The sequence below is a fragment of the Eriocheir sinensis genome, unplaced genomic scaffold (assembly GCF_024679095.1).
Source record: "Eriocheir sinensis breed Jianghai 21 unplaced genomic scaffold, ASM2467909v1 Scaffold1415, whole genome shotgun sequence".
Classification (NCBI taxonomy): Eukaryota; Metazoa; Arthropoda; class Malacostraca; order Decapoda; family Varunidae; genus Eriocheir; species Eriocheir sinensis.
This window is the reverse complement of record NW_026110757.1, coordinates 29888-55806: the sequence shown is the minus strand read 5'-3', so window position 1 is coordinate 55806 and position 25919 is coordinate 29888. Positions and strand designations below refer to the sequence as shown.

The 25919-nt window shown below is 42.8% G+C and overlaps 1 protein-coding gene across 1 annotated transcript in view; it reads left to right on the top strand.

Annotated features, from left to right (window-relative positions):
- The first annotated feature begins 437 nt into the window (after positions 1-437).
- Positions 438-25919, top strand: part of LOC126990018 (polyamine deacetylase HDAC10-like) — a 29212-nt gene continuing 3730 nt past the window's right edge. Inside the window, exons 1-4 of the mRNA XM_050848595.1 lie at positions 438-487; positions 22728-22839; positions 24818-24915; positions 25547-25712. Of these exons, the coding sequence (XP_050704552.1) occupies positions 22729-22839; positions 24818-24915; positions 25547-25706 (369 nt within the window). The 5' untranslated portion in view covers positions 438-487; position 22728 and the 3' untranslated portion in view covers positions 25707-25712. The remainder of the gene's footprint in view (positions 488-22727; positions 22840-24817; positions 24916-25546; positions 25713-25919) is intronic.

Below are 25919 nucleotides of genomic sequence, written 5' to 3'. Positions count from 1 at the left end.
AACGCCATTTTTAATTTTTAATTTTGGGAAAAGGTGTGTGTGTTGTGTGAATGTAGTGTGGTGTGGATAAAAGAGGATCTGTTTTTAGAGAGCATGCTGAACTACTCTCTGGTGTTGATGAGACAATAGGGAAACGGTTAGTGAGGTAATGGGAAGGGTCTTTGAAGGGCTTCAGCACCCTCCTCACTTCCCATATATACCTCACCGGGAGTGGCTTGCGCCCGTTCGGTAGGTGTCTTCCTACCTTCTCCAGCCATTATATATTATTTCATTTATGTACTCTTATTTACCTAGTCTGTTATTCTTCTATTTAATATTTCACTTAAAATGCATGAACAACTATGGATTACATTTCTTTTTGAAGTTAATAGAGGTGTATTTATATCCATAAATGCAATGTCTAATTTGATTTTTTTTTCTTTTCGTTTCCAGACTGGGAGCACCAAAGCGCCTTATTTCTAACCAAGGGCGGGAGTTTTGTAACAAGGTAAGTTTACTTTTTCTATGCTATGGGTTTTTATCTCAAGGAATTATTATTCAATGTAGTTGTTACAGTTTAGTAAGAACATAAGAACTTAAGGAGACTGCAAGAGGCCGGTTGGCCTATACAAGGCAGCTCCTGTCAAAAGTCCTTTAAACCGTAATGCAGGGGGTTACGAACCCTCTGGATTAGCAGATTTTCTGCATTACTAGGAAGGGGCCTCATAATGTTCTGGCCCGGCATGGAGTGGCTTATTCTCCTTAACAAACTGAGAAAATAGGACAGTGTACTCTTGTGCAGCACCCGTGTTGGCAGAACATTTCTTCCCTGCCACATCCACTTCCCTTTTTCCGTGACACTCCTCAAAGTTATAAGTCAGCAATCCAAAAACTTTACATCAGTGTTAATCTCCATATCCTCACATAATTGCTTGCCCACAGCTCGTTTGCCACAAAACAATGACATATTCCACACTTTGCCCAACTGTGACAGTTTAAGAGTTTTTTTTATGTACAACACCCTTCATTGACTGTTCACCAACTGTATATAGCTGCAATTCTGTGGATTTTTCTTCGCAATCATACGACGGTAGACTGGCCAACATTGTACGTACTTGAGCATTAAGTGCATCGTCACCCTCGTATCCTTCTCCGCGCGCTTTAATATCTATTTCTTAGCAACAGTGATTGTGGTATGCCTCATCTTTTTCTATGTAGAAGGTGGTGTAGTAGGAGCCATTATGGTGGAAAAATACAGATAACCAAGTAAACCAAGTAAATCCAGGGAACAATATTGTAATGGACAACCAGCTGCCTATGAGGTGAATCTATGAATAGATCAAGCCTATCCCAAAATCAATGTGTTCACGGAGTTCCATTACCTATAGACCTAAAAATCCTGTAAATACATTTTGAAACTCGGTTATGTAATTAAATTTCCTTCTCTTGGCCTTGTGCGGGGGGTATAGGGAGAAAGGAATGAGTCTTGTTTGACCCAAACTACAATAATAGTGTATTAACTCGGTAAATTACTGCCTGCTTCGAGAAATAGTGGCGCATGTATGATACAATATTTTCTTGGCAGCATTAAATAACATAATTTTTGTTTAGATTGGTTACTATATTAAAACACCCATGTTTTACTTCTTACCTTCTGAAGTACCTTTGTGCTGTCATATATGTCCTCTACTAGCCTTCAAACCTATTAGAAAACCATACAAGTGTGAAAATACCCTTTAGTGACCTGTTATATACCACAAGTATGGGTTATAGTGACCGTTATACAATTCAATACAGCCCAGATACAATACTGTTGGCTAAAGTTGTATAATATTAGTCACTGGTATCTGATCACGCTGGGATATATATATATATATATATATATATATATATATATATATATATATATATATATATATATATATATATATATATATATATATATATATATATATATATATATATATATATATATATATATATATATATATATATATATATATATATATATATATATATATATATATATATATATATATACACACACACACACACACACACACACACACACACACACACACACACACACACACACACACACACACACAAGAGTGAGAGAGGGATGGTTGGCAGGAGTCAATTGACTGAGACTGCATTTAATTTAAATTTACCCATGGGAGAAACTCGTGAAATTCCATTTTGGTGTATCTTAAGTGCCTGCGTCACAATGGGCTGGGACTGACCATCAGGTCCCACCAAGAAAAATCTTCTGGCGCAATAGGCAGAAAGGGAGGGAAGGGAGCCCAATACCCTGGGACATAGGCCAGAATGACATCCGGGTTACCACAGTTTACTTTCCCCAGGTACCCATTTACTGACCAGCCCCAGAGGGAGGATGAACAGCTGGGTGAGCTACACACTGACTGCCCCAAACAGGAATTCAAACCAATGCCTATGGATTTGTAGCTAGGCATATTAACTACTGCACCACAGAGGCTAACTTAAATGTTTTTTCAAGGTCCATAAGCGCTACATATATTTTTATTAATTTTATGTAATAAATATATATATTTTTTTTACAACAAAGGAGGCAGCTCAAGGGCACACACAAAAAAGGAAACAATAATAAAAAAAAGCCCGCTACTCGCTGCTCCTAAAAAAAGAATCATAAGAGGTGGCCGAAAGAGAGGTCAATTTCGGGAGGAAAGGTGTCCTGACACCCTTCTCTTGAAAGAGTTCAAGTCATAGGCAGGAGGAAATACAGATGAAGGAAGATTGTTCCAGAGTTTACCAGCGTGAGTGATGAAAGAGTGAAGATGCTGGTTAACTCTTGCATAAGGGGTTTGGACAATATAGGGATGAACATGAGTAGAAATTCGTGTGCAGCGGGGCCGCGGGAGGGGGGGAGGCATGCACTTATCAAGTTCAGAAGAGCAGTCAGCGTGGACATATCGATAGAAGATAGAAAGAGAGGCAACATCGCGACAGAATTTAAGAGGTAGAAGAATAGAGTAGGAGGAGGAGAGCTGATGAGACGAAGAGCCTCAGACTCCACTCTGCCCAGAAGAGCTGTGTGAGTGGAGCCCCCCCACACGTGAGATGTATACTCCATACGAGGGCTGACAAGGCCCCTGTATATGGATAGCAACTGCGCAGGGGAGAAGAACTGGCGGAGACGATACAGAACGCCTAACCTCAAGGAAGCTGATTTAGCGAGAGAGGAGATGTGAAGTTTCCAGTTGAGATTTTAAGTTAAGGATAGACCGAGGATGTTTAGTGTTGAAGATGGTGATAGCTGAGTGTTGTCGAAGAATAGGGGATAGGTGTTTGGAAGATTGTGTCGAGTTGATAGGTGGAGAAATTGAGTTTTTGAGGCATTGAAGGACATAAGGTTCCTTCTGCCCCAATCGGAAATGACAGCAAGGTCTGAGGTTAAACGTTCTGCAGCCTCCAGTCTGGAGTCGTGTACTTCCTGTAGAGAGGGTCTTCTATTTTAAGAAGTTGAATAATGCAGAGTGGAGTCGTCGGCGTATGAGTGGACAGGACAGTTTATTATGGAAAGAAGATCATTGATGAATAACAGGAAGAGAGTGGGTGATAGGACAGAGCCCTGTGGAACACCACTGTTGATATGTTTAGGGGAAGAATAGTGACCGTCTATGTAATAGGGTAGGCGGTGACTGAACTTCTAGCGGCCCACATTCACCGCATGATGGATGACGCGGGTTCGAATCCCCACGCTACCACCTCGGATTTTTCAGTCACCGCCGAGTGGCTTAAAACTACCCACATGCTGTCCTGAAGACCACCCATCAACCCGGACTCTAAAGGAAGCCGTCCAAGCGAATCAAGAACGAGTTCCGGGGAGCAGCATGAGCCAATGCAAGATGGCACCACTACAAACACTCGCCTGCACCAGAACGGGCTGGGCTGACCATCAGGCTCCACCTGGAAGAAGCCTTGGGCCGACCATCAGGCCCCACCGGGAAGGTGCCTACCGGCGCAATAGGTAGCAACATAAAAAGTAAGAGATGATCTAGACACTCTTTTCTATCTAAAAAGCATCAGTGTTAACTGATTCTACCTTCAATCATCTTTTGTAGTTTTTCAGTCAGACTTTAACTGCAAACCTTTCCTGTGAGACAGGAAATGTTGACACTTTTGGTAATAAGTTCATCCGCAGAATCATGGGGTTTTGCTGATACGACTTTGTGTCGCATCAACGTCAAACTCAGTGAGACTGAATTAATTGTATAGCCCGTCCCAGGTAACTCTGGCTCCATGGGCAAGTATCACGCTACCCAAAAGCTGACTCTACCTACCGGGGTATATCTGTAAACTTGTGTGCTTCGGTATTATATGAGGAAAGTTTGTTATGTTCACTCTTCATTAGACATGCCTTCACAGATTGATCATGTCCTTTTTCAGTTGCATTAATTAATCTGCATATTTATTAATGTGATATTTATCAATTCACAGAAACAGTGATTGAGCAACCCCTGGAAGAGGAGAGAAACACAAGGGGAAGAGGAGGAGAGGAACACAAGGGGAAGAGGAGGAGAGGAACACAAGGGGAAGAGGAGGAGAGAAACACAAGGGGAAGAGGAGGAGAGGAACACAAGAGGAAGAGGAGGAGAGGAACACAAGGGGAAGAGGAGGAGAGGAACACAAGGGGTGTGTATGAGGCCAGAGCTGGGTCACTCAGGGGGATTTTTGATTTTCCAAAACTAAGAATATTGTACTTTTATATAGTATTCAAATAATCTATGAATTAATGAATGTTTATGGATGGATTTATGTTTTGAAGGAAAACCCAAACCTATCTTATATACCAACTACTTAGCCACAGTGAGGGAATCTCAAGGCTCAGAACACCTGCCCATACTACCGCACTATTGCTAGGCTGCCCTGCCTATTCACACAGAGCCTATACTATGCTAGGGCCTGAGTGACAGAGATGCACCCTCTTCATTCTGTTCCTCTTGTCATCAAGTAAGATCACATCATTTCATGGTAGTTATTATTAAGACTAACCGTCTGGTCTATTGTATGTATCTATTGAACAGTATTCATTTTCTTGAGTTTTTCATTGTAAAATGTCATGTTAATATTGTTATTTTCTTATGAATTTTTCAATATATATATATGTTTAATAAGGATGGGTGATAATTTTAACGTGGTCTGCCTTTCAATAAGGCATGAAAGAAAACGAAATGAATGGCGAGAGTAAAGGATGACCTGTGTATTTGGCTGCCATCTCTCTCTCTCTCTCTCTAATAATAATAATAATAATAATAATAATAATAATAATAATAATAATAATAATAATAATAATAATAATAATAATAATAATAATAATGATATACTTCCTTTTAAATACAAAAAGAAAACTACAGAAAAGGAAGTAAGAAGGCGGGCTCCCGTGGTCCCGTGGTAGCGTCTCGGCCTTGCGCTTCGGCAGGGTGCCTGGTGTGTATGGGTTCGCGACCTATCAGCTACCATGGGGGTGGAAAGGTGGGCTCTTTCCGACACCCTCAGCCCCGTTGTTGGGCCTCCCCCGTCTGGGGGGTTGCGCGGCATGTTCCGCCTTCCTCCATTGGGGTATATCCCCAACGAAATACCCCCCCCCCCCCCACAAAAAAAAGTAAGAAAACGAAAAAAAAAGAATAAAAGGAAAGAAAGTTATATGGAAAGGAAGAAAGTCGCAGAGGAAGAAGGAAAGAAAGAAAAGAAGTATAGCTACATAAAAAAAGAAAAAAAAAGAAAAGAGACGTAAAAATATTATTAAAAATAAAACGTCGAAAAAAAATAACTATTGGCTAGCGAGCGAGGGAAGGGAAGGAAGACTAAGGAACCCGATAAGCCGAAGCTGCATGCATGGAAGCAAAAGGCAAATACTCGTCAAGCATCATCATTCCTGCCTGTAAGGTTCGTATTCCCAGAAGCTTTCGGCTCTAACAATTATCTCCCAAGGCCACAACGGAGATAAGCTGGTTCTCATGAGTGTTTTCCACGTGCATGGTGCAGAAGCCTTGCCAAACTATCACTAGGCCCATGATATTACGAATGGAAGTACTAACACAACCTCTGCGAAAGCCTTACCAAGTGTGTGTGTGGGTGTGTAAGCCTTGCCAAACTATCACAAGGCCCATGATATTACGAATGGAAGTACTAACACAACCTCTGCGAAAGCCTTACCAAATGTGTGTGTGGGTGTGTAAGCCTTGCCAAACTATCACTCAAGCTCATCCCTTTACTGTCCAAATTCCTTACGCAAGAGTTAACCAGCATCTTCACTCTTTCATCCCTCACGCAGGTAAACTCTGGAACAATCTTACTTCTTCTGTACTTCCTCCTGCCTACGACTTGAACTCTTTCATGAGGAGAGTATCAGGACACCTCTCCTTCCGAAATTGACCTCTCTTTCGACCACTCGTCTGAATTTTTTTTTATAGGAGCAGTGATTAGCGGGCTTTTTTTCATTACTGTTACCTTTGATTTTGCCCTTGAGCTGTTTCCTTTGCTGTAATAAAAAATAAATAGAAAAGATAAAGCAAGTCTCCCTTCTTGGTGAATATAAAAGAAAGAAAAGATAACCAACAGGAGATCAGTTATTCAGGTGCAAATTTACATAACCTTTGCTGTCAATACACAGTGAATCAAATCATACAAAATGAAAACCGTAAGTAATATCTGTGAGAGAAAGCGCAGGTATAGCATTAGGGATAATTTGTTAAACGGAAAAGCTCCTAAACCAAAGAAACATAATTGATAGGGAGAGGGAACCTAATACCAAATTCCTACACAAAAACGCGGACTTCATACAGAGCAGGAGCTAAGAAATCAAGTAAAAGAGAAGGCAAGGCAAACATTATGAGAACATGTGAAGTTAAAGAAGCACACAATTAGTAGAAATATTAGAGGAACCTTAACGAAAACATACAATTGATAAGAAGGAAGTTAATACTACATTCCTTCAAAGAGAGCGGACTTCAGATACAGCAGGAGATAAGAATACGATAAATGATAGTGTAGGAGGGACAGCACAGGTAGCAGATGTATTAGAGGCAATATCTTAAGCGGAAAAGGCCCTTAACCAAAATTAATATAATTGACGAAGAGAAGGAACCTAATACTAAATTTCTACACCGATACCGTACTTATGAGATAAAAGAAAAGGCTAAGAAAACAATAATTAATACCTATACGGTGGGAGGGAGCGCTAAGGGAAAACTTAACCAAAAAATACAATTGATAGGGAGGTGAAACTTTTAAAATTGTAACCAGGAAATATGATATAGATTGTACAGAGGGACTTTTTGATTTAAGGGAAGATAGCACCACACGGGGAAACTCTAAGAAAATCTTTAAACCAAGAGCTAGGCTGAATGTTCGGAAGTTTTCATTCCCCAACCGGGTGGTTAATACCTGGAACAGTTTGCCAGAGTGGGTAGTGAACGCTGACTCAGTAGAGAGTTTTGAGGCAAAACTCGATAAATTTTGGAAAAATCAAGAACAAAAATTTTCATATAGAGCACAAATAGTCACCACGCGCAGCCCACACAGTGTTCAGGCTGCTGAACTGGAGCCACAGGCCACTTAAGGCCTCTTCCAGGGAATCTTCTGTGAGTATCTGTGAGTGAAAGCTAATACCTAAATTCCTACATAGAGACACCGTACTTCATGAACCGGAACAGGAGCCAAGAAAAAAATCATTAGTACCTGTAGGACGGGCAGCACAGGTAGCAGGCATATATGGGTTAACTTGGTAAGTGGAAAAGGCCCTTAACCATAAAATATAATTGAGAGAGAGAGAGAGAGAGAGAGAGAGAGAGAGAGAGAGAGAGAGAGAGAGAGAGAGAGAGAGAGAGAGAGAGAGAGAGAGAGAGAGAGAGACTAATAATAAATCCCTACACAGAAAGACCGCACTTACAGATGAAAGAAAAGGCTGAGAAAACGATAATTAATACCTGTAGGAGGAACCGCACCGGTAGCAGACATATTAGTGACACTTTGTCAAACAGAACACCTCCTTAACAATACTTATCGCTGCAAAACATTATCAGCAACACCTACATATCCCTTCATCGCCTGACCCTTGCCTGCAGGGAGGGACGCTGCCTCCTTGATATACTTGTCATGGGCCACGTGGCTGACACACTACCCAAGCTCCATCAATGCAAAGGCACTTTGCTTCCTTTCCGTTACCTGCTTGCAGAAAACTTTAGCATATGGAGAGAAAATTAGTGTAAACTACTTATGTGAGGGTGGAGGGGGCTCTTGTGTTAACACACACACACACACACACACACACACACACACACACTAGGATGTAGCCTAGTTGCTGTAATAAATTTTCTGTGCGATTCCAAGGTATTGTGAAAATAAGTTATCAATGAGTTCAATAACATTTAATTTAATTTAATTTAATTGAAACACTTATTCTTGATTGAAAAATACTACAATAAAATACTAAGGCCATGTAAACGTGTTTAATTTTGCTTGAGGGTCAAAATAGGTTTAGCTAGGAATATTATAGGAAAATGTCTTCAACATATTATAATGACATTGGCACCAATGAAAATGAAGACTGTACAACCTTATACATTAGGCTATTAAATAAAGATGGACTTATAACCCAACCTAGAGGAGTTTCTAGCTGAAGACACTTCACATGAGCAAATAGCAACCTAACCTATCACCGCTGAAATAATAATATTTCCCAATTTATTTAATTTATTTAAAATCTCATAAACGAGTAATAATAATGGAAACGGTTACCAGAGTGATGATTAGCAAAAACAATCCAAACAAATAATGTGTTAACTTTTAGAGGGAGCTGGGTGTGATTCTAGAGTTTTACCAGGACAGGTATGGCTCAGCAAAAGCTAGCTTCTGTTCATCTAAACTCTTGTAACATGTCAAGTCTATTAGACTGTGAAATATCCAGTGTGAGTCTGTTATAACAGCTAGAGCCCTGTGGGAGAGATCACACCCAATAATTTTGGCTATAAGGGTCACAGCTTCCCTCATTAGCTTCTATGTCTGGACCTGAGGTGAACGATTGTTTCAGTCCTTGTAGCTGTGTCTCTCTCACAATGGTTTCCATAGACAGTACAAAGGGAGGGCGGTTATGACAGCAAGACACACACAATGGCAGTGTGTAAGTGTGTCTGCTGTCATAACCGATGGTTTCCTCCCAAGACGACTGACTGTTAGCACACCTCTGTCTTCTTAGCGGCCTTGCAGTTAATTTATACACTTTGTATCTCCTCTGTGGCATGTTGCTACACCCGATGGCTAGGCAGCAAGGCATTGTTACATTAAAAAAAAACCAGCCGAATCCGCTTCCAAAATAGGTAAAATTATGTTTTCAATACTTCTGTTCAAAGTCGGCGTGGTGCTCGAAGGGCCAATAATGGCGCCCAGCAGCCCGCCTATGTCGGGACCAAGGAGTCTCTTTGGTCGGGACTCTCTCTTTCAAGGGACTCTAGGCGGGAGTAGAGTCCCTTGATAGAGAGAGTCCCGACAACCTAGGATTTGGACACCATTTTTAGCCCTGTTTTCGCCGTGCTTTTCAAACGCTAGCACACTCCCTCTTTTGTATTTCTGTTTTACAGCCATACACATTTGCGTAAGACCTGCACACCTTCCTCTAACAGCCAGCAGGGAGCCAGCGGCGAACGAGCTCAGGAAAAGTAAACAAGAGACAGTTTAATTGTGTCTACATCAACAGGTATCCCCAACCCACCATAACGCCCTTATACTTTGCCATAATTTGGTCACCAGTCGTTGTAATGGTACTGAGAGACTTCAAACAAGTCTGGGTGCTTCTCTTTGAGTGTTGCTGCTGTGATGGATGGATTTAACCTTAACAATACTTATCGCTGTAAAACATTATCGGCAGCAGTTGGGGAAGTCTTTTTATTACCTACATATCCCTTCATCGCCTGACCCTTGCCTGCAGGGAGGGACGCTGCCTCCTGAACGCCATGAGCCTTGATATATTTGTCATGGGACACGTGGCTGACACACTACCATCAATGCAAAGGCACTTTGCTTCCTTTCCGTTACCTGCTTGAAGTAAACTTGAGCATATGGAGATAAATTAGTGTAAACCAATTATCTGGGGGTGGAGGGGGCCCTGATTCCGTTACTCGCCGTTCTGCTCTCTTTATTGTGTTAACACACACACACACACACACACACACACACACACACACACTATACCTTGTTCACTTAAACTAGATTCATGGCGCCTAGGCAGGTTGGTAAGGTTGCAGCTGATTGGCTGCACCGCTCTCTCGCTAAGACTCATGTCGGACCACATCTTGCATGCTCGAGTGAGACATGTTTCTTTATTATATGCCATAGCTCACCTCATATACGAGATAGCCAGTTTTGGTTGACACCATCAGACTCAGAAGTGACTGTAGAATCAAAATGTTTTGTAAAAACTTGACAAAACAACAACAAAAAAATGGCATTACGATGAGTTGAACTGTGAAGATGTTAAAAAAATATTTATAACATGTTTTAATTATGCTCGCTGTTTTCAACAGTTGTTCATTGACTGCATAAATATATTATTATGTTATGTAGGAAAATCTCTCGTGAACACTATAGTGTGATCAGAATGCAGATAAAGCTCCACATATTGAAAACACAGAGTTATTTATAGCAACATGTCACTCGCCGCAACCATCACGGCGCGAGTGACACTCTGCGTGTGGGGGCAGAGTGAAGTTAGACACTAAACAACTGCTGATTAGAAAGTTATGTTGTATGTATTGATGATGAAGAAACTGGCGATGAATGTATGTAACATGCCATTATCTCCTGAGTAAATCATAAGGAAGAGAGGAAGATATATACAGGAGTAGGCTAAAGTTATTGCTACATAACACGTTACTTAAAATAATATATATATATATATATATATATATATATATATATATATATATATATATATATATATATATATATATATATATATATATATATATATATATATATATATCCATACTTAGTGTGTCCTTATCTATGTTCAAAGAAGGAAAAACAAAGTCGCAATTTCACCATAAGATTCATCATCATAGCAAAATACGTAATGTCAAATACAAAATAAAAACGAGTAAGGATAAGGATGTATATAGTATTTTAAGTAGCATGTTATGTATTAATAGCCTTAGCCTACTCCTGCATATATCTTACTCTATCACTTATGATTTACTCAGGAGATAATGGCATGTTACATACATTCATCATCAGTTTCTTCATCATCAATACATACAACATAACTTTCTAGTCAGCAGTTGTTTAGTGTCTAACTTCACTCTGTCTCCACACGCCGAGTGATGGCTGCGGCGAGTGACATGTTGCTATAAATAACTGTTTTCAATATGTGGAGCTTTATCTGCATTCTGATCACACTATAGTGTTCACGAGAGATTTTTCTACGGAACGTAATAATATATTTATGTAGTCAATGAACAACTGTTGAAAACAGCGAGCATAATTAAAACATGTTATAAATATTTTTATAACATCTTCACAGTTCAACTCATCGTAATAATATTTTCTTTTTTTGTTTTGTCAAGAAGACAAAACTCAACAACGCCAGTTTTCTTCTGTTTCCTTCATATTTTCCTTTCGTTTTTTTCTTCATTTTTCCTTTCTTCCCATTTTTTTTTCCTCTCTACCTATATTCCTTCTTTTCAATCTTTTTCTTTCTCTCCTCTTTGTTTCCTTCCTTCCTGCCTTCTTCTATTTATTTCCTTCTTTCTCTCCTCTTTGTTTCCTTCCTTCCTGCCTTCTTCTATTTATTTCCTTCTTTCTCTTCCTCTTTTTCTTTCATTCCTTTTTTTCTTAAGGAATTCTCTCTCTCTCTCTCTCTCTCTCTCTCTCTCTCTCTCTCTCTCTCTCTCTCTCTCTCTCTCTCTCTCTCTCTCTCTCTCTCTCTCTCTCTCTCCCATCGGGGCAGCCAGACTCGGAAGGCTCCTCAACGAAGCAGTGCGTGTCATCCGAACAAAAAACGAGTCACGGCCACGTCCCTCCACCCCGCCCGTGTAAATAGACGCCGTGCATCACAACAAACCCGTAACCGTGATCCCGCAAGTACCACCACCTCTATTACCAAGCCTCTAGATAACTTAAAAATCCTTAGTTTCAATGCGCGTAGCCTAAGAAACAAATTTGATGAACTGAGATGTCTTGCTTTAACAGAAAATTTTGACATAATTGCTATAACCGAAACATTTATCGACACCACAAATACTGATTTAAGTTCCGAATACAACATAGATGGCTACAGACTCTTCAACAAAGATCGTGTAAACCGTAGAGGCGGTGGCGTCGCCCTTTATGTCAAAAGCTATTTGCAACCCACTGACAAAACACTGGGAAACAGTAACGTTGAACATTTGTGCGTGCGAGTAAACATTGCAAAAGTCAACTTAAATATATCTGTCACCTACAGACCTCCCGGGCAATCACTCGATGACGACCTTGAAATGTACAGCGTCTTAAGGCAGTCACTTAATAACAGCGACTCACTGATATTAGAAGACTTTAACCTCCCCCATATCGACTGGGCGACACTGTCAGGTACAGAAGGCGAGTCACATAGAATGATCGAATTTCTAGAAGAAAATTATCTAAGCCAAATGGTTTCTGAGCCAACTCGACAAAATAATATACTCGACCTTGTTATAACAACCCAAGATAACCTAGTCACTAGTGTCACGGTAGGAGAACACCTCGGTTCTTGCGATCATAAATTAGTGCGCGTCGACATTAAAGCTCAATCATCAGTGACTGAAAATAAAGTAAAGGTGCCCAATTTCAAAAGAGCTAACTAACTAACTAGAAATCCGACAAAAACTAACAGAAATACAACTATCAGATGACGGCAACGTAGAGGAAGCCTGGCTAAGCCTTAAAAATCACTTACTCACTCAGCAGAACACATTCGTCCCCTTGTGCGAGAAGCGAATTAACACTAATAAAAGCCCACCGTGGTTTAATAGCGAAATTAAACAATCAGTCAATGAGAGAAAATTGTTTTACAGGTTAAAGAAAGAACAAAGCACGCCCGAAAACATTAGACTTTATAATGATGCCAGGCGACGAGTAAAAAGACTAGTAGGTCAGGCAAAGCGTAGATACGAAGAAAATATTGCAGCCAACTGTAAAAATAATCCGAAATCTTTCTTCAGTTACATAAACAACAGAAAGGCGATCAAAAGTGGTATTGGACCTTTAACAAACAGCGACGGTGCACTAGTGACTGACAGCCAACACATTGCAAACCTCTTAAGCAATTACTTTTCCTCGGTGTTTAATACTAACAGTCTTCCTCTCGCTACCACCAACACCAGTACTATTGTAAATCTCGAGCATGCATTGCCTAATTTTGAAATAACAACCGATGAAGTCCTTAAAGCTCTCCATTCACTTAAAACAAATAAAAGTCCTGGACCTGACAAAGTATATCCAACTCTGCTGAAAGAAACAAAGAGCGAAATACTCTCCTCCCTCACAACCGTATTCAATATGTCCTTGCGACAAGGCATCGTCCCTTCAGATTGGAAAAAGGCTAACGTGACACCGATTTTCAAGAAAGGAGTACAGTACCAGGTAATTACAGGCCCATTAGTCTAACTTCGGTTGTAGGTAAGCTACTTGAGGGCATAATTAGAGACAAAATTGTGAATTACCTTGAAAGCCACTCATTGATTGGGGACTCACAACATGGCTTCCGAAACAAAAGATCCTGCCTATCAAACCTATTAACCTTTATAACGACCTCTTCACTGTTTATGACGTAACCAAATCACTGGACGTAGTCTATCTTGATTTCCAGAAAGCGTTTGATAAAGTCCCGCATCATAAATTACTTTACAAATTAAAGCAAATAGGTATTGACGGTCAAGTAAACCAATGGATCGCGAATTGGTTGAGCAACAGACAACAAAGAGTAGTGATCGACGGATTTAACTCAGAGTGGGCGCCTGTCACTAGTGGCGTCCCTCAGGGCTCGGTCCTTGGCCCAGTGCTCTTCATTATTTACATCAACGACGTGGATGTTGGACTCAATAACCGCATTAGTAAATTTGCAGACGACACAAAGATTGGCAACTCGGTTCTCACTGACGAAGACAGGCAAAGCCTCCAAGAGGATTTGCACAAAATTTCAGCTTGGTCGGATAGATGGGAGATGCCCTTTAACGTAGACAAGTGCCAGGTCCTTCAAGTTGGAACGAGGAATAAGAAGTTCGAATACGAAATGCGCGGCGTTAAACTCAAAAGCGTTCAATGCGTCAAAGACTTGGGGTCAAAATCGCGTCAAACCTCAAATTCTCACAGCAATGCATCGATGCAGCAAATAAAGCGAACAGAATGTTGGGCTTCATTAAAAGAAACTTTGTATTCAAGAATAAAGATGTAATACCCCCGCTCTACAACAGTTTAGTCAGACCCCACTTGGAATATGCGGTACAGTTTTGGTCTCCCCACCATGCAAAGGATATTGCTAAATTAGAAGGTGTTCAGCGTCGGGCAACGAAAATGATCCCTTCCTTGCGCAACAAATCCTACGAAGAAAGGCTTTCTACCCTTAACATGTTCTCTTGAGAAACGTCGCCTGAGGAAAACTGATCGAATGTTTTAAAATACTTAATGGTTTCACGAATGTAGACAGATCAACATTGTTTATGATCGATGACACTTTGCGCACGAGGAACAATGGCGTAAAACTCAGATGTAGACAAGTAAATTCAGACTGCACCAAATTTTTCTTCACCAACGTTGTAGTGCGAGAATGGAATAAGCTTCCACCGTCAGTGGTCCAGTGTAACACGATTGACTCCTTCAAAAATAAGCTCGACCGTCACTTCCTTCAACTTAATATCAACTAGAGTAGAAATGCAACGTTTTGGAGTCTTCTGATTAATGTAAAATCACTTAGGTTTAAGGACAGACCACCAAGTCTGGACCATGGGGTCTGTGTGGTCTGATTTTCTATGTAAATCTATGTAAATCTCTCTCTCTCTCTCTCTCTCTCTCTCTCTCTCTCTCTCTCTCTCTCTCTCTCTCTCCTTTCCTCCATTTTTCTGATAACCTTGGTCAGTTTCAAAAGCGCACAACACACACACACACACACACACACACACACACACACACACACACACCAAACCAAACCAGCCAGACAAGCGATTTATCCTGTTCATTGCTTCAACAGGTTTGCCATTCTGGAGGAGGAGGACGAGCAGGAGAGCACCTTCCTGGTGGGTGACTCCATGATTCGCCAGCAGGTCGTTGAGTTCTGCGGCAGAGTTCCTCGTCGAAGACGGAACTATTGCTATCCTGGTGCTGGGATCGACGACATAACTGCTGCTCTTGAGGAGATCTCCCCCCAGGCTACTAATGATTCACTGTTTGTTATTCACACAGGTACGAACGACGTCACCAAGACCCGGTCTGAGGAACTCCTGGAGAAGTACCGTAGGCTCATCCAGCAGTATAAGTCTAAATCCCCTAACATTTTGATTTCAGGAGTTCTACCACGGACTTGGGCGGAGAGCGACTTTTTCAGTAAGGCTTTCAGCCTAAACAACCGCTTACAGACTCTTTGTAGGGAGCTTGACGTGGAGTTCTTCAGCGCATGGGACAGTTTCTATGGACAAAGTGAGCTCTTCCACAGGGACGGATTGCACCTTTCTCCCATCGGGGCAGCCAGATTCGGAAGGCTTCTCAACGACGCAGTACGTGTCATCCGAGCAAAAAACGAGTCACAGCCACGTCCCTCCACCCCGCCCGTGTAAATAAACGCCGTGCATCGCAACAAACCCGTAACCGTGATCCCGCAAGTACCACCACCTCTATAACCAAGCCTCTAGATAACTTAAAAATCCTTAGTTTCAATGCGCGTAGCCTAAGAAACAAATTTGATGAACTGAGATGTCTTGCTCTAACAGAAAATTTTGACATAATTGCTATAACCGAAACATTTATCGACACCACAAATATTGATTTAAGTTCCGAATACAACATAGATGGCTACAGACTCTTCAACAAAGATCGTGTAAACCGTAGAGGCGGTGGCGTCGCCCTTTATGTCAAAAGCTATTTGCAACCCACTGACAAAACACCGGGAAACAGTAACGTTGAACATTTGTGCGTGCGAGTAAACAATGCAAAAGTCAATTTTAATATATCTGTCACCTACAGACCTCCCGGGCAATCACTCGATGACGACCTTGAAATGTACAGCGTCTTAAGGCAGTCACTTAATAACAACGACTCACTGATATTAGGAGACTTTAACCTCCCCCATATCGACTGGGCGACACTGTCAGGTACAGAAGGCGAGTCACATAGAATGATCGAGTTTCTAGAAGAAAATTATCTAAGCCAAATGGTTTCTGAGCCAACTCGACAAAATAATATACTCGACCTTGTTATAACGACCCAAGATAACCTAGTCAGTAGTGTCACGGTAGGAGAACACCTCGGTTCTTGCGATCATAAATTAGTGCGCGTCGACATTAGAGCTCAATCATCAGTGACTGAAAATAAAGTAAAGGTGCCCAATTTCAAAAGAGCTAACTAACTAACTAGAAATCCGACAAAAACTAACAGAAATACAACTATCAGATGACGGCAACGTAGATGAAGCCTGGCTAAGCTTTAAAAATCACTTACTCACTCAGCAGAACACATTCTTCCCCTTGTGCGAGAAGCGAATTAACACTAATAAAAGCCCACCGTGGTTTAATAGCGAAATTAAATAATCAGTCAATGAAAGAAAATTGTTTTACAGGTTAAAGAAAGAACAAAGCACGCCCGAAAACATTAGACTTTATAATGATGCCAGGCGACGAGTAAAAAGACTAGTAGGTCAGGCAAAGCGTAGATATGAAGAAAATATTGCAGCCAACTGTAAAAATAATCCGAAATCTTTCTTCAGTTACATAAACAACAGAAAGGCGATCAAAAGTGGTATTGGACCTTTAACAAACAGCGACGGTGCACTAGTGACTGACAGCCAACACATTGCAAACCTCTTAACCAATTACTTTTCCTAGGTGTTTAATACTAACAGTTTTCCTCTCGCTACCACCAACACCAGTACTATTGTAAATCTCGAGCATGCATTGCCTAATTTTGAAATAACAACCGATGAAGTCCTTAAAGCTCTCCATTCACTTAAAACAAATAAAAGTCCCGGACCCGACAAAGTATATCCTACACTGCTTAAAGAAACAAAGAGCGAAATACTCTCCTCCCTCACTAATGTATTCAATATGTCCTTGCGACAACGCATCGTCCCTTCGGATTGGAAAAAGGCTAACGTGACACCGATTTTTAAGAAAGGAGACAAAAAAATACCAGGTAACTACCGACCCATTAGTCTAACTTCAATTGTAGGTAAGCTACTCGAGAGCATAATTAGAGACAAAATTGTGAGTTACCTCGAAAGCCACTCATTAATTGGAGATTCACAACATGGCTTCCGTAACAAAAGATCCTGCCTGTCAAACCTACTGACCTTTTATAACGATCTCTTCTCAATTTATGACGTAACCAAATCAGTGGACGTAGTCTATCTTGATTTCCAGAAAGCGTTTGATAAAGTCCCACATCATAAATTACTTTATAAATTAAAGCAAATAGGCATTGACGGTCAAGTAAGCCAATGGATCGCGAATTGGTTGAGCAACAGACAACAAAGAGTTGTGATTGACGGATTTAACTCAGAGTGGGCGCCGGTCACTAGTGGCGTCCCTCAGGGCTCGGTTCTTGGCCCAGTGCTCTTCATTATTTACATCAACGACGTGGAGGTTGGACTCAATAATCGCATTAGTAAATTTGCAGACGACACAAAGATTGGTAACTCGGTTCTCACTGACGGAGACAGGCAAAGCCTCCAAGAGGATTTGCACAAAATTTCAGCTTGGTCGGATAAATGGGAGATGCCCTTTAACGTAGACAAGTGCCAGGTCCTTCAAGTTGGAACAAAAAATAAGAAGTTCGATTACGAAATACTCGGCGCATAGACTTCACAATCTCTTGACGGGAAACGGGGCGCGGGGCCGATTCGCAGGGGGCCGATTTTCAAAAATTTAAAATTTAAATATTTTCAAAACCAAAGCAGCTAGCGACCTGAAACTAAAACAGGCACCTCCCTTAGGCATATATGAGTCTCCATGAGCAGCGGTATCAAAAAATTCAAAGTCGTTCCCTAATAAAATCCCGATTAATTGTTTTTTATATAAGTATAACAAAACTTAAAAAGGCTATAAAATCCTCAGATTTTACGCTAGATGCACAAACATCACCAAATGCAGAGATAATCACTTATATTTTCAGAATCAATAGCAATATTTAGCATATCTTATAAGTTTTTGCCCGAAATAGCTACTTATTTTTTTTTATTTAGTGCAATTTTTACGTAAGTTTTTAACATCTAATAAATCACTTAATTTTCACATTAGAAACTTAATACTTGAGGAAAGCATGCAGAAACATCTTAATTTTACTCAACAAAAGCAAAATATTCATTTTTCTATATACAATCACAACTTATTTTGGTTGAATTCCGATGTCACTATTGCCGCAGCACGTCTTGCCGGCTATCTGGCCCTCGTCCCTGAACAATCACTTTAGCCTTTTGGCCTATGACTTGTGGGCCCCGGTCAGTTTCCTGGACTTGTACACGTCCCTGTTCCTCGCCGTCTCCTTCCTGCCCTCCTCGATACTGCTCCTCTTCCTGCCGGTCGGCTGCTTCAAGGCCTTGTTCTTCCTCGCTTCTGAGGTCACGTCCTTGGAGAAATTAGCACCGAAACAGTTGAAGAGGGACCTGCTGATGTGCGGCAAGATGGTGTTGGCCAGGTTGTGCCCCTCCTGGCACCTGTACCCCTGCAAGGTCGGGTCTGAGGCCGCCAGGAACTCCAGGAGGTGCCTGATACCGTCCCTGTGGCGCATGGCAAGGGAGAGGAACCTCAACCTGCGCTCCTTCTTGTCCTCCCTGCACATCAGGGAGTCCCACAGCGACATCCCGAAGGACGCCATGTGGGCCATTGGGAGAGATGGCCGCTTCAGGACCGCCCGGCCTGTCTCCAGCTCTCCCCTGTCGACCAGCTCGACCAGGGCGTCGAACATCACAGAGGGCGGGTCGCCCCTCGAGCTCCACGGTAATCTTCATCTCCTCCTGCTGGGCAAGCTCCTGCTTGCAGCACTCGGCCACAGAGGAGTTGGCCTGGACCTTCCTGGCCAGGTAGCCGGCGTAGTTGCCGACCGCGGCGAGGAGCAACTCGTCCGTCGGCGGGTCCGGCTGGTCGTCGGCCAGCTCCCTGGCAAGCTGGGCCAAGATCACCTCGTCGTCCTCCTTCTCCTCTGCCTTGGCCCGGTCCAGGTCGGCCTGCACGTCCCCGGGGAAGAACCCGACGAGCTTCAGCAAAAGCAGGCGCTGGGCCAACCTGTTGCTCACCATGAAGTTCTGCACGCTGTGTCTTCTTGTATCGTCCTCTGGATCCTTGCAGTTGTGGGGAAGGGTACAGAGACGATGAATTACTGTAGGTCCTTTACTTGGAGAGTAAACAGAGGCAGGACAGCGATAATCCTTTACAGAGGGGAAGTGCCCAGCTGACTGCGTGCCTAAGGCGAGTTAGGCGACGCGGGAACTGAGCTGAGTTGCCATGTAGGCACTAACTAAACGTACATTTCTTGTTTCCTAATACGTAAAACTGTGGACTTCACTATCCTACAGTTATCATTCATTTTACGTAAAGATTTCAACCTAAAGTTACGCAAATTTGCCATTTTTTACACAACGTTTTCAAAGTGCACGCATGGTGCTATTTTATATAAGTTACCTTGAATCCTCGACCAAATCACTCTAGAGACACTCCTGCCTGCTTGTATGCACTAAAACTTGAAGATTTCGTCCTGTTTCCACTTAAATTCGGAGTAAGAACGCAGAGTGTGTTTGAGTTGTCGCAGCGAAAGTCGCCATAACAATCGGCCCCTTACGCGAAGCCAGCGCGCCAAGACTGAAGAGATTTCCCGTCAACTAGTTGTGAAGTCTATGCTCGGCGTTAAACTCACAAGCGTTCAATGCGTTAAGGACCTGGGGATTAAAATCGCGTCAAACCTCAAATTCTCACATCAATGCATCGATGCAGCAAATAAAGCGAACAGAATGTTGGGCTTCATTAAAAGAAACTTTTTATTCAAGAATAAAGATGTAATACTTCCGCTCTACAATAGCTTAGTCAGACCCCACTTGGAATATGCGGTACAGTTTTGGTCTCCCCACCATGCAAAGGACATTGCTAAACTAGAAGATGTTCAGCGTCGAGCAACAAAAATGATCCCTTCCTTGCGCAACAAATCCTACGAAGAAAGGCTTTCCACCCTTAACATGTTCTCTCTTGAGAAACGTCGCCTCCGAGGAAAACTGATTGAATGTTTTAAAATACTTAATGGTTTCACGAATGTAGACAGAACAAAATTGTTTATGATCGATGACACTTTGCGAACTAGGAACAATGGCACAAAACTCAAATGTAGACAAGTAAATTCAGACTGCACCAAATTTTTCTTCACCAACGTTGTAGTGCGAGAATGGAATAAGCTCCCACCATCAGTGGTCCAGTGTAACACGATTGACTCCTTTAAAAACAAGCTCGACCGTCACTTCCTTCAACTTAATATTAACTAGAGTAGAAAAGCAACGTTTTGGAGCCATCTGATTAATGTAAAATCACTTGGGTTTAAGGACAGACCACCTAGTCTGGACCATGGGGTCTGTGTGGTCTGATTTTCTATGTAAATCTATGTAAATCCTGTCAAGGGGAGGGCACAATCAGTCTACTAAGTTTTCAAGCCCTAGCTGTTATGATGTTATGAATATAAATATAATTTCCTTCCTCCTTTGATGACCCTTAATTCACGTTTAAGATAAATATTTCATTTTTTTTTTCATTATTCAAAGTGTGTGTGTGTGTGTGTGTGTGTGTATAGTTCACCACGGCCTGATCACGAGCTGGACTCGTCATCACCAGTAAGTACCCTCCCGATTAGAGCAATCTCTGGGTACTGTCGGGGCCTTCACACACCACACGCCCCATCCCCCGTGTCCAAGGAGGACAGTAACCGCTCCTTGTCACCGGGAAAATCCCGACCTGTCGCGGCTAGAACCTTCGCCTGTCACGCCGGAGCGTGGCAGAGCAGAGCTTAACTACTGAGCTACCGGAGTGGCGTGTGTGTGTGTGTGTGTGTGTGGAAGGCAAGGTAAAGTTTGGGGCGTATATAATTGTTCTGCGCGTTGCCTCGGTGCTCACCTTCGTCCCGTTGGTCCCTGAGCCGGTGGTTGGTGCGAATCCTTTATCCACAAAAAGTGATGACACAAATCAACAACAAATAAATAATAGGAGCAAAACAGTTTCATCCTCATACTACTCAGAAACGAGGAAAAGGAATATGAGCAGGTGTCGCAGATTGGCGTCCCGTTGAAAAAACACAAACACTAGCAGCAGCGACTCTGCGGCCGCGCCGCGGGGAGGGACGACCGTCAACGACGCCAGCACCGCCGCGTGATTGCACACCTGGGGCACGCGGGGACCATTAGTGTCCACTGTGTGCCGTGTGTGGCCTGGCGAGGACACACGACAGGCAGTGTGGTTGTTCGTGTGTGTGTGTGTGTGTATGTGTGTGTGTGTGTGTGTGTGATCTCCGTGCAGGGTCGGGCGGGCAGACTCACCGCCACACACCCACAGCCTCCTGCCAGACACTCACCACCATGACAGCCTGAACAAGGCCTAGCGGGGCATTCCTAAGCCTAGGTGAAGCTGATCCCACGAGGGGAAGGTAATGATGGAGTGTGTGACCGGCATGGCCAAGTCGCCCCCCGGCCTTTGGTGTTCCTCCAGTATCACACCCGCTGCCCCGCGGGGCTGCTGGGCACCTTACTGAGGTGCCTTGTACTGCTGCTCAGCTTTTTACATAACTATTCCCTGCAGAAACAGTTAAATGGGTGCCTGCTGTTCCTGTTGAGTGGGTGTTGCATGACACACGCCAGGGGTGAAGGGGGAACAAAGGTAATGCCCCCCTAAGGAGGTGCTGTGTCAGATTTGGATATATTACACTAAGGAAGGGTTGACGGGGACAAAGCCCCACCAGCAGGTGATGTTAAATTTGAATAGATCTGTTAAGTTTAGTGGTGGGGCGCTGTGCAATGACTTGCAGTGTTGTTTTTCAGTGAGTATCAGCTGTGCAGTGCTCAGTCTTGTGTAATATTGCACTCATGCCAGTGCACAAGTGCAAAATTAATAGTTACACTTGCACAACTAAACTAGTACTTATGCAAGGTCCTTTCTTGGTTGCAATGCTGGTTATTACATTAGTTTTGATAAATTCTTGATATGCTTTGCAAGGGTATAGATATTGGTTATCATGTCAGGCTCTGATGGGTTTGTATTCCCCCTAGAAAACATGGAGTGGCAGCACACGGGGTAATTTTTGATAAATCCCTGTGATCCACTTTGCAATGGTTATAGATATTGGTCATTACCTATCTGTTAGGCATTTATCCCACAATAATGTGTCCACAAGGTTCTGTTTTGTGACATTTGAATTTCTACATTTAAAATTATTGAAAATCACCCCATATCAAAAACCTTGGGCAAATATTGCCACTGAAATATATATTATCCAGTTGATGAAGGTGAACTTTTGTGTTGCAGGATGACGGAAGACAAGCCCCAGAGGAAGACGTCAGCCAGGAATCCCCGTGAAGTCAGCCTCCTGCTGGGGGCGCGGCAGCAGCAGCAACCGATGGCAAGTCTGGGGAAGCAGGTGAGGCAGAGGTTGAGGCTGGGCAGCTCTGGTCTTTGTTAGTAGGTCAGGAAAAGGCAGAGGCCAAGGGAGGGAGAAGCTCTTTTTTTTTCTTTTTCCTTTTTCCATTAAATGAAGCAGCACAAGGGGAAAAAAAAGCCCATTATGCATTGCTCTTGTAAAAGTAGATAGAAGTGAGTGGTCTGGAGAGAGTCAGTTACAGGTGGAGAGGTGTCTTGATATTCCCCTCATGAAAGAGTTCAAGTCATAGGCAGGAGGAAACACAGACAAAGGAAGCTTTTTTGTTCCAGAGTGTACCAGCGAAAGGGATAAAGGAATGCAGACGGTGGTTTACTCCTGCATAAGGGATTTGTATAGCACAGGAATGAGACAGAGTAGAAAGTTGTGTGCAGCTTAGTGTGAGTTTTTCCCCTTCATTACTAGGTGGCATTAGATGTACAGACTTGAGGGAGAGGAAAAGCAAGATCCCTACAATGCAGTACAGTTTACGTGGCATTCCGTATTAAAATTGCTACATTTGACACACATTTTGTCAGTAAGATACAATCTGATTGACAGATTAGGACCCCAACACACACACACACACACACACACACAAAAAAAAAAAAAAAAAAATACAGATACAGAGATGGGACCACACGAGCGTAAGCCCAGGCCCTGTAAAACTACAACTAGGTAAATACACACACACTGGCAAGGGATAATCATTTTACATATCTGATGTGTGCAAGAGAGAGAGAGAGAGAGAGAGATTTTTTACATAGAAATGAGAGAGAGAGAGAGAGAGAGAGAGAGAGAGAGAGAGAGAGAGAGAGAGAGAGAGATTATAGATTGAGGGAGAGGGATGATGAGAATATGAAGAATAAGAGAGAGAGAGAGAGAGAGAGAGAGAGAGAGAGAGAGAGAGAGTTTGTTCCTCTCCATTGGTCATATTGGTGATTGAATGGAGGTTAGGTAGATTTCAGGGAAATGGAAGGAAGGGAGGAAGAAAGAAAGAAAGGGAAGAGGGAAAAAATAAAGAATGGAAGGGAGGAGGGAAGAAAGGAAGGAAATTTTTCAGCTTTCACATTTTGCCAGGGAAGGTAAATGATACGTGTTTCTTAGGAGCTATATATCATTTGCAACCTGATTGGGCTCCTGAAGTGAACCTTGGGTATTGTTTTTGGTCGCCCCTTTTTCTTTTCTTTTTATTCTCTCCCTCACTTTGCTGTCACTGTCTCTCTTGTATTCCCTATCCATGTCTGCTCATTAAGGGAACTTTGGGTCTAGAGCATTGTTTTATTTTACCTTGTTGCCATCTCATAAATCTCAATAATAATAAAAATAATAATTATACTACTACTACTACTACTACTACTACTACTACTACTACTACTACTACGCCAACAAGCTGGAGGACCTTGCTGCATGCTCTGTTTCCATACTCTTCCATCCAGTGAGTCCTTGTTTCCTGGTCTGTGTGTGTGTGTGTGTGTGTGTGTGTGTGTTCTGTGGTTCCTTCATTCATTCATCACTCCTTTCTTTTTTTATTTGATTCTTCCGTCATTTCTTTTTTCCTGCATTCCTTCCTTCCCTTTGTCTTTCTTTCTCCTTTTCTGCTTCCCTTCCTTTCTTTCTCTTTCTTTTCTTTGTTCCCTTCCTTTCTTTCTCTCCTTTCCCTCCTTCCTTTTCTTTCTCTCCCACTTTTCTTCTTCCCAATCTTTCTTTTTCCTTCTTTTCTTCCTTGCCTCTCAATCTTACTCTCTCTTTCCTTCTTTTCTTCATCCCTTTCTTCATTCATCATTCCTGTACACTACTAAAACTACTACAACAGAACACTGCCTTAACTGATTTGGTCACCCCTGTTACTCTAATCACCTTATATTGAAACAGGGCTCATCCACCATAACAAAGTCCCTATACACTATGCAACAACAGGGTCAGGCCTCACACAACAGCTGCTCCTGTTCTGCTAATAAGTCTCTCTCTCTCTCCCTAGGCCACATATGAGAGTGCCTTGCTAGCGGCGGGGAGCACACTGGACCTGGTGGACGCTGTGGCTGCCGGGAGACTTCAGAACAGCTTTGCTATTGTCAGGTGTGTGTGTTAGTCCTTCACCTCCACCTGGGAACGTGGGTAAAAGTCTGCTGTCATTAATGTTAGCACCACTGTGGGTAGACTTTGCATGTCTCTTGTCGGCAGTCAGTGATATACTTCCACCTATTTCTGTCCCTTGCCTCAGCCTCTTCAGTGGCCAGTGTTGCCAAGTCCTTTTCAACACACTGCCTCCATGCTCTCCTTGGTCTGTCTGGTGGGTGGCAGCCTGGAATTTCCACCCCAACAGCTGTCCCCAATGCCTCACCCTCCTCCCTCCTCTTCACATGTTTAAACCACCTCAGTCTCCTTACTTTCAGCCCTGTACTCAGCTCCTTCACACCCAACAAGAGCTGGCAGCAAGTTTTCTCTTTGTGCCTCAGACCCCCCAGACAGCTCTCCTTAATGCCTCACCCTCCTCCCTCCTCTTCATGTGCCCAAACCACCTCAGTCTCCTCACTCTCACTCAGCCTTGTACTTGGCCTCCATGCATCTAACAAGGGAAGAGAAGGGAAGGGAAAGGAAGAGAAGAGAAGGGAAGGAGAGGAGAGGAGAGGAAGACACATTATCATCATCTTCATTTACTGTTTGACATCAAGACTGTAACACACACCTCTGTAATTCCATCCTGCAGACCGCCCGGCCACCACGCCATGGAGAGTGAGTTCTGCAGCTACTGCCTCGTCAACAGCGTGGCGCTGGCTGCCCGACACGCCCTCAACACACACCGCCTCAGCCGCACCCTCGTAGTGGACTGGGATGTGCACCACGGACAGGCCACACAGCAGGCCTGAGATGAGGTAGGAGGGGAGGGGGGAGGGAAGAGGAAAGAATGGAAAGGAGAGAAGGGAAGGGAAGGGAGGGATGGAAAACAAAGGAAAGGGATAGGAAAAGAAAGGGAAAGGAAGGGAAGGGAAGGAAAGGGAATGGAAGGAAAGAGGAGAAGCAGAGAGAGAAAGAAGAAAGAAACAGAGAGAGAAGCATTACTGGCCACTGGTACATACACA